Here is an 8,424-nt window from a genome sequence, read left to right on the forward strand (position 1 = left end):
AAAAAAAAAAAAAAAAAAAAAAAAAAAAAAAAAAAAAAAAAAAAAAAAAAAAAAAAAAAAAAATATATATATATATATATATATATATATATATATATATGATAACAATGTTTGGATCAGCTCACTATCGGGCTGATCAATCAGGGCTACGTTTCCATTCTAGTAAGCACTGAATTGGGCCCAGAACTATTAGTCCCGATTTAAAACCTAATTCTGTGCTATAAATTGATCTATTTCTCCCGTCCACGTTTCCATAGAGAAAAGCCCTAGTTCTGCGCATTCACTTGCCCGAAATGGCCGCCGCCGCCGCTCGTCCTTTGGTCGCCGTCCAGTCTCTCGAAGGCGACATGGCAACCGATGCTGCCCCGACGGTGCCATTGCCCGATGTCATGAAAGCCTCTATCCGACCGGATATCGTCAACTTCGTCCACGCCAACATTTCTAAGAACAGACGCCAACCCTATGCCGTGAGCAAGCGCGCAGGTCATCAAACTTCCGCAGAGTCATGGGGTACAGGTCGAGCCGTTTCTCGTATCCCTCGTGTTCCTGGTGGCGGTACTCACCGTGCTGGTCAAGGAGCTTTTGGAAACATGTGTCGTGGAGGTCGTATGTTTGCTCCGACGAAGATCTGGCGCCGATGGCACCGAAAGATCAACGTGAATCAAAAGAGGTATGCTGTTGTTTCCGCCATTGCTGCTTCTGCAGTTCCTTCTCTGGTTTTGGCTCGTGGCCACAGAATCGAGTCTGTTCCGGAATTGCCGCTTGTGATTAGCGACTCCGCTGAAGGAATCGAGAAAACCTCTTCTGCGATTAAGGCTTTGAAGCAGATCGGTGCATTGCCTGATGCGGAGAAGGCGAAGGACAGTCACGCCATTCGCCCTGGTAAGGGTAAGATGAGGAACCGTCGCTATATTTCTCGTAAGGGTCCGTTGATAGTTTATGGTACTGAAGGTGCTAAGCTTGTCAAGGCCTTCCGCAACATTCCTGGCATTGAAATTGTGAATGTCGAGAGGCTGAATCTTTTGAAGCTCGCACCCGGAGGTCATCTTGGAAGATTTGTTATCTGGACCAAAACTGCTTTTGAGAAGCTTGATTCCATTTATGGATCGTTTGAGAAGTCTTCTGAGAAGAAGAAGGGTTACGTGCTTCCGAGGGCCAAAATGGTCAATGCTGATTTGTCTAGGATCATCAATTCCGACGAGGTTCAATCTGTGGTTAAACCCATCAAGAAGGATGTGAAGAGACCTTCATTGAAGAAGAACCCACTCAAGAACCTCAACGCCATGTTGAAGCTCAACCCATATGCTAAGACTGCAAGGAGAATGTCTTTATTGGCTGAGGCACAGCGTGTAAAAGCCAAGAAGGAAAAGCTTGACAAGAAGAGGAACATCATCCCGAAGGTATTATCTCTTGAATTTGGCTTTCTGGGTTCTGTGTTTTTTATTGCTATGTACTTGATTGATTTTTTGGTGGTTCTTCTCGCGTGTAAATTGGTAATGTTGATCTTCGATTGTAATAGTGGCAGGATTTTAAAATGCGATTCAATATTTGCAGCCATTCATTCAACTATTTCTTGATTGAAATGTTTTTGAGCCATATTGTTTTGTTGCTGGATTCTAGAGTTTAGTTAAACTACTTGTAGTAAGTCATTGTGTAACTTGATAGATGATAGTTGGATGCTGCCCATGTTTTAGGTTTCACGTCTCTGTTTTCTCTTGGCAAATCCCTCTTCATTGATTGATGCATATCATCTGTTTCCTATGACATTGAAAGCATCTGTGAATTGGCTCTCCATTCTTTTCATTTAACGGATTGCCAGTTAGTTGGCTGGTCTCCTAAGTTTACTACCCGGATGTTATGGATTTGATTTATAGTTGAATTGGGAAAGCTGCTTTCCGTGTATCTTTCTTGGGTTTGTCATCTTTTTCATCTTCACAGATCAAATGTTAGTGGCTTGCCTTTTATCTAGGATGAATGTAGAGTCAGTTCCCTAATCTTGCTTGATATGATACTGTGATCCCTGTTGACCGTTGTGGCGATTTTGTGTTCAGGAGGACGCTACAGCAGTAAAGGCAGCAGGCAAAGCATGGTACCAGACAATGATTTCAGATAGTGATTACACCGAGTTCGAGAATTTCTCCAAGTGGCTTGGTGTGTCTCAGTGATTTCGTTTCTCTTTGACAATTTCTTCATAGACATTAGTTTGTCAATTAAATTTTGTATCTGTTGTTTTTGCCTTTTCCCACCTTCTTGTCCCCTTTCTTGTCTACTTCTGGAAATGGAATTGAACATCTGAAGAGCTTAGGGAGGTCAGTTTAGTGTTTGGTTTACACTTCAAACTTATATTTAAAATTGAATCCATTGTTTGCTATTTTGATAGTTACAGATATCTTTGTACTATAGGGCTTCAGTTTAGGTATGAATGTTCATGCAATTTAATGACTAGTTCTCATATAATATATGGGTTCTTCATAACCAATGAAGAACAATGCACAATATTGATTGATCTTGATGGTTGATCCAGATGAGCCTTGTTTAGATTAATCACGTTGTATCCAGCAGCAGCCCAATCCTAGAGAGAGAATAAAATGAGATGGGCTACAACTGGACGGCCCAGTATCTTCTGGGCCGTCCTCTGGTGCTTGGTCCAATCTATATGATACAAAAATTACAAATTTCAAAGATGATTTTAATCTCAATATTAATTATATCTTAATAATTTTACTTATGAATTTGTAAAATCAATATATATATATTATTTGCATTAAGAATTAAAAATGGTAATTGTTAATGTAATAAGAGTGTGTTTAATCCCCAAGGTTTTGTCTTTAAAAAGTTGATGTCCTATCAATGACAATGTTACAATTTATTGTACCACAAAAAGCTATTCACATTAAATTCCAGTGCACCGTACCGTACATGATTCTGTCTCTCTGACCATAATAAAACACATGTTTTCTCTTTAATTTCATTATTATTATTATTATTATTATTAGAAAAGTTTTAATCTTATAATTTATATTTATAATCCTTTCTTGGGATTTTTTTATATTAATAGATTAATCTTGTATTGTCTCTAGGCATCAATGGTTTAGTGGCTGATTTTGCTTTCTATTAAAAAATGTTGTTATTTATTAATTAAAAAACACATTTAGTTTCCAATTGGGTAATTATTCATTAAAATATTTAGAAATGGTTAATGCCCATTGCCAAAATTTTCAAGCTCCATGTAAAAGTGGACCTTCCTTTTCCTANGGTAATTATGAAGAAAAAAAAAACTGATAAAATAATAAAAAAATAAACAAATGGTATGTCACATTTAAGTACACTATTTTTGGTAGTTGGGCAAAATAAAAAAATGGTTATTAAAAAAAAAGGGAATGTTTTGAGAATTAATCTACATTTTGTAAATTCACTAAAAAAAAATAAAATCTCAAAAGAAAAATGATAAAATAATAATTCAACATTTTAAACAATTTATACACGACACTCTTCTAAGTCTTAGGAAACAAATTCTAATGCTCGAGTTAAGCAGAGATTCATGAATAAACAAAACTATTTTAAAACAAGAGCGATTCCAATGATAAAGTTATAGAGAAAAGTTTAAGAGAATTTAAGTTACTATCTATATAAAAAACGTGTACCTTCCTTATAGGTAGCTCAATCATACATATTGTAAGAAAATGTCCCGATTATTAAATTTCCATATTGATTAATTGGAATGATGAACAAAATTTTGAAATGGAAAGATGAATGAAGTACTAAAAAAAGGATTATTAAATTTCCATAAAATATGCCATTAATTGCTTAAAAAAGGTTGTACTAAATTAAAGTAAAAAAATGTATTTTAAACTCAAACTTTAAAAAGGAAAAGAGAGAGAGAGAGAGTGGTCTGAGTCACAATTGGTGTCCATTGGTCTGATTGATTTAACCTCCACACAGTCTCCCTTGTTTTCTTTCAAACACCACAGAGAAAGAGAGGAAGAAGAAGTGAGTCCCCCACTTCTCCCCTTTTTCTCCACTCCCCTTTTTCTTCCATCCGCCGTGGAAATCGAGCTCCACCTCCAATAGAACAACGGCTTCTCCCACTTTCTCTCTCCCTTTCTCTCTCCTCTGCCCCCTCACAATCATATTAAAACAGTTATCATTCTCTTTACTGGTGACCCTTTTCTACTCTTCTCACAATCTCTCTGTTTTTCTTCTTCTTCTTCTTCCTTCATTTTCTGTCAGTTTCTTTCACCATGCTTCTATGTTTCTGTAACCACTACTGTGGAGTTGTGATGGATTGATTCAATACGATCCCAATTATGCTTTGATTTCGATGGCTTTTGCAGAACGTGGAGCTTCAAACCCAATGCTGGATCTTAACCTCCAAGTTGTTTCCTCTGATTCGGTTGAGATGGTTACTGAGAGGCTTTTCCAGTTTCCGGCGATCAGAATGGAAAGCGCCGGTAGCTTTAACGGCGATCTTTCTGCCAGCACTACCGGCGACGAGGACTCATCTTCCAACGCTGATGAAGCTTTCCCGTTCGCCTTCGGTAAGGACTGCGCGGTTCAGGAAAACTTAACGGCCAAGTCACTCTGTATTTCCGATAACCACCGCGATCAGACGATGGAGCTTTTTCCATTAACAGGCGGGTTATCTTCTGGTTCGAGTTCTCAGAAGCAGTGGCTGGAGGTTTCTCCGCCGGAATTTCACTATTGGGGGGGAGCGCCGGAGCGGCGAATAACAGCACCGCCGGGGCAACAACAGCATCAGCCGATGAGGAAGAATCGGCGAGGTCCAAGGTCTCGAAGTTCGCAGTATCGCGGCGTTACCTTTTATCGAAGAACAGGAAGATGGGAATCGCATATTTGGTAAGGGTTTTAATTCCTTCTCCATATTAGGTTGCTTGAATTTGAATCCGCCATCTATGCCATTCTTGAGCACATTTTCTGTTCATTACAGGGACTGCGGGAAACAAGTTTATCTGGGTATGATTTCTTAATGTTCTTCGTTCAAACTTCGATTCTTCATTCTTTCTGATCTAAATCTTGTTCATCGCCATGGCTGTTTTCCTCCCCCTTCAGGTGGTTTCGATACTGCACACGCGGCTGCTAGGTAACTACAAACCATTTATCTTCTCGTTTGCTTGTGTGTTAGAATTCGGATTTTCCATTTCAGGGCGTATGATCGGGCGGCGATCAAGTTTCGAGGGGTCGATGCAGATATCAATTTCAATGTCAGTGATTATGATGAAGATATTAAGCAGGTGGGATTGGCTAAGTTAATACTCATTACTGTCAGAACTTCAAACTCTTTCTCTAACGCCATTGATGAAGAGCTTTACTCTTGGCTGCCATTAATGTCCCAGATGAGTAATTTTACCAAGGAAGAGTTTGTTCATATTCTTCGCCGCCATAGCACTGGATTTTCGAGGGGGAGCTCCAAGTACAGAGGGGTCACTCTGCATAAATGTGGGCGATGGGAGGCTCGGATGGGCCAGTTCTTGGGCAAGAAGTGAGAATTCTTCTTAACTTTTGGACAGAACATCCTAGGACTTTGTTTTCTGTGTTTTTGTCTTGAATTGAGCTGTTTTTATTGGCTTTTTCCTCCTTGTAGGTACATATATCTTGGTCTCTTTGATAGTGAGATTGAGGCTGCAAGGTCTTCTTAAAATCATTCTTGTTAACCCTTTCAAGCTTCCACCATTTCATTTTAACTTCATGTTTTGCTGTTTAATCAGAGCATATGACAAAGCTGCCTTGAAATGCAATGGTAAGGAGGCTGTCACAAACTTTGAACCCAGTTCTTATGTTGCAGAGATGGCTTCTGAGGCGGCTGGCACAGCAGGTTTGCTCCTTCTCTGGCTATACAATTTGGTCACTCGATCGATCGAGTTAACATTCGGTATCGAAAACTGTGTTGATTATGTCCCATATGCAGAGAACAACCAGATTCTTGATCTGAACTTGGGAATTGCTCCCCCAAATCTCTGTGAGGCTCAAAGTGAGAGCATTGCCATGTTTGAGAGAAGAGCTATGGTAATTGTTTCTCAATGCTGCATTTGGCTTTGTTTTGATGCTTGGCTAACATGTATCTCCACTGGCAGCCTGAGAACTCTGTTTCAGCAGCAATTAGATCATCCCATTCACAGCCGTATAGCTTTGCAGTGCCTTCCAATTACCATTCTCCTTGGAGTGTTTCAAACTCCAGTTTCTTTCCCAACTCAAGGGTAATAATAATCACTACATACGCCATTTTGTTTATATTCAGCTTACCTAGGAACTCTGTGAGTATGTTGTTTTATTATGTGAGGTCCACAAAACACATTTATTTCAGTTGAAGGGTACATATTTCTTTTGTTTACATTCAGCTCCTCACGTACTAAGTAGATAAGAGTAGATATATCTGTTTATCATGTGGGGCTCACCATACTTTACCTAGTTTCTTTTTCTTTCTTTTCTCTCTCTCTTCGTCTAAAGTAAAAGACAAATTTGTACCTCTAACCCATTGGTCGATGATATATATCTAAATTGATTGAGTTATCACGTGGGGTTGAGAGATCTGAACCTCTAACTCATTGGTCGATGATATATATCTTAACGAATTGAACTGTCATGTGGGATTGAGAGATTTGAGCCTCTAACCCATGTGGTAAGGTTGAGAGATTTGAACCACTAACCAGTTGGTCGATGATATATATCTAAACTGATTGAGTTATCACGTGGGGTTAGAAAGATTTGAACCTCTCTGGTATATTTGAGTAGGTGGGTAGTTTTGAGGTGTTTTGGATGGATGTTTGAATTAGTAAGATGATTAAAATTGGTAAAAAATGCAGGAAAGAGCAACAGAGATGAGGATGGGGGTTGGGTCATGGGAGTGGCAAATCCATGGCCACCCAAGTGGAACAACCTCCGTGCCACTCTTCTCTGCTGCAGCATCATCAGGATTCCCTTCTTCTTCTTCTTCGACTGCCATTCCATCAGCTTCATCTGGTGTTGGTGAAACCCATTTCCCAGCAATCTTCTACTGTAGGAGTTGAACAGAGATAGAGAGCACCGGGTGGAATGGGAAGAAGGAACACAAATATCTCACTTCAAATGCATCATTCTTTCTTTGTTTCGGAAAGATTACAGGTAACCCATAGTCTGAGTCCGCTGCCTTATTTCAACGCCCATTTATTGATGTATTTTAAGATTCTCAGTATGTTGAGATTACTGGATGTTCATATCACTCATTTCCTTTTTTCTTTTATAGCTTCATTGACAATGTTGTTATGTTGTTGGCCTTATTACTGAACTTAAGGATTGTAGAACTGCTTGGGTTTTGCCCTAATCTTGCAAGCTACACCATGGCTTTCCTTCACTTCCTTGTCTTCCATATTTGAGTTTTGATGCTCTGTTTCTTATGGTTCCGTTTTTTCCATTTCGTTGATGCTAATAGCGTGAGATNGGTGTTGGTGAAACCCATTTCCCAGCAATCTTCTACTGTAGGAGTTGAACAGAGATAGAGAGCACCGGGTGGAATGGGAAGAAGGAACACAAATATCTCACTTCAAATGCATCATTCTTTCTTTGTTTCGGAAAGATTACAGGTAACCCATAGTCTGAGTCCGCTGCCTTATTTCAACGCCCATTTATTGATGTATTTTAAGATTCTCAGTATGTTGAGATTACTGGATGTTCATATCACTCATTTCCTTTTTTCTTTTATAGCTTCATTGACAATGTTGTTATGTTGTTGGCCTTATTACTGAACTTAAGGATTGTAGAACTGCTTGGGTTTTGCCCTAATCTTGCAAGCTACACCATGGCTTTCCTTCACTTCCTTGTCTTCCATATTTGAGTTTTGATGCTCTGTTTCTTATGGTTCCGTTTTTTCCATTTCGTTGATGCTAATAGCGTGAGATCTCACGTCAACTAAGGGAACAAAGTATTCCATGTATGGACGTGGAAACCTCTTCCTACTAGACACATTTTTAAACCGTGAAGCATACGACTATATGTAATGGAATAAAGCATACAATATCTGTCCGTGGTAGATTCGGCTATTATAAATAGTATCAAAATCAGATATTGGGTGGTGTGGATGACTACTCTCCCTAGTAGACGCGTTTTAAGACTACTCTCCCTAGTAGACGCGTTTTAAGACTACTCTCCCTAGTAGACGCGTTTTAAGACTACTCTCCCTAGTAGACGCGTTTTAAGACTACTCTCCCTAGTAGACGCGTTTTAAGACTACTCTCCCTAGTAGACGCGTTTTAAGACTACTCTCCCTAGTAGACGCGTTTTAAGACTACTCTCCCTAGTAGACGCGTTTTAAGACTACTCTCCCTAGTAGACGCGTTTTAAGACTACTCTCCCTAGTAGACGCGTTTTAAGACTACTCTCCCTAGTAGACGCGTTTTAAGACTACTCTCCCTAGTAGACGCGTTTTAAGAC

At 39.4% G+C, this 8,424-nt stretch overlaps 2 protein-coding genes across 5 annotated transcripts; both read left to right on the top strand.

Annotated features, from left to right (window-relative positions):
- Window positions 1-234: 234 nt before the first annotated feature.
- On the top strand, window positions 235-2,385 carry LOC111791677 (60S ribosomal protein L4-like). The gene is made up of 2 exons (XM_023673120.1): window positions 235-1,400; window positions 2,052-2,385. Exons 1-2 carry the CDS (start codon window positions 294-296, stop codon window positions 2,163-2,165), a joined length of 1,221 nt encoding a protein of 406 aa, XP_023528888.1. The 5' UTR covers window positions 235-293; the 3' UTR covers window positions 2,166-2,385.
- A 1,433-nt stretch (window positions 2,386-3,818) lies between these two features.
- On the top strand, window positions 3,819-7,806 carry LOC111791676 (AP2-like ethylene-responsive transcription factor TOE3). Of its 4 annotated transcripts, none has more exons than XM_023673116.1 (10): window positions 3,819-4,159; window positions 4,335-4,857; window positions 4,949-4,974; window positions 5,071-5,101; window positions 5,165-5,500; window positions 5,603-5,647; window positions 5,727-6,024; window positions 6,093-6,215; window positions 6,822-6,984; window positions 7,443-7,806. In XM_023673116.1, exons 2-10 carry the CDS (start codon window positions 4,355-4,357, stop codon window positions 7,481-7,483), a joined length of 1,566 nt encoding a protein of 521 aa, XP_023528884.1. In that variant the 5' UTR covers window positions 3,819-4,159; window positions 4,335-4,354; the 3' UTR covers window positions 7,484-7,806. The 4 variants fall into 4 exon arrangements, with proteins under 4 accessions (XP_023528884.1, XP_023528885.1, XP_023528886.1 ...); XM_023673117.1 differs by lacking the exon at window positions 7,443-7,806 and having other exon boundaries at window positions 3,824-4,159; window positions 5,727-5,833; window positions 5,927-6,024; window positions 6,822-7,348; XM_023673118.1 differs by lacking the exon at window positions 7,443-7,806 and having other exon boundaries at window positions 3,824-4,159; window positions 5,165-5,252; window positions 5,355-5,500; window positions 6,822-7,348.
- Window positions 7,807-8,424: the final 618 nt, after the last annotated feature.

The sequence above is a fragment of the Cucurbita pepo genome, chromosome LG03 (assembly GCF_002806865.2).
Source record: "Cucurbita pepo subsp. pepo cultivar mu-cu-16 chromosome LG03, ASM280686v2, whole genome shotgun sequence".
Lineage (NCBI taxonomy): Eukaryota > Viridiplantae > Streptophyta > Magnoliopsida > Cucurbitales > Cucurbitaceae > Cucurbita > Cucurbita pepo.

Excerpts from the sequence above, each read along its gene's own strand:
- LOC111791677 (XM_023673120.1), top strand. The coding sequence starts at position 294 with ATGGCCGCCGCCGCCGCTCGTCCTTTGGTCGCCGTCCAGTCTCTCGAA. Across the intron at positions 1,401-2,051 it reads AGAGGAACATCATCCCGAAG|GAGGACGCTACAGCAGTAAA; the intron begins GTATTATCTCTT and ends TTTTGTGTTCAG.
- LOC111791676 (XM_023673116.1), top strand. The coding sequence starts at position 4,355 with ATGCTGGATCTTAACCTCCAAGTTGTTTCCTCTGATTCGGTTGAGATG. Across the intron at positions 5,501-5,602 it reads GGCCAGTTCTTGGGCAAGAA|GTACATATATCTTGGTCTCT; the intron begins GTGAGAATTCTT and ends TCCTCCTTGTAG. Across the intron at positions 5,648-5,726 it reads AGTGAGATTGAGGCTGCAAG|AGCATATGACAAAGCTGCCT; the intron begins GTCTTCTTAAAA and ends CTGTTTAATCAG.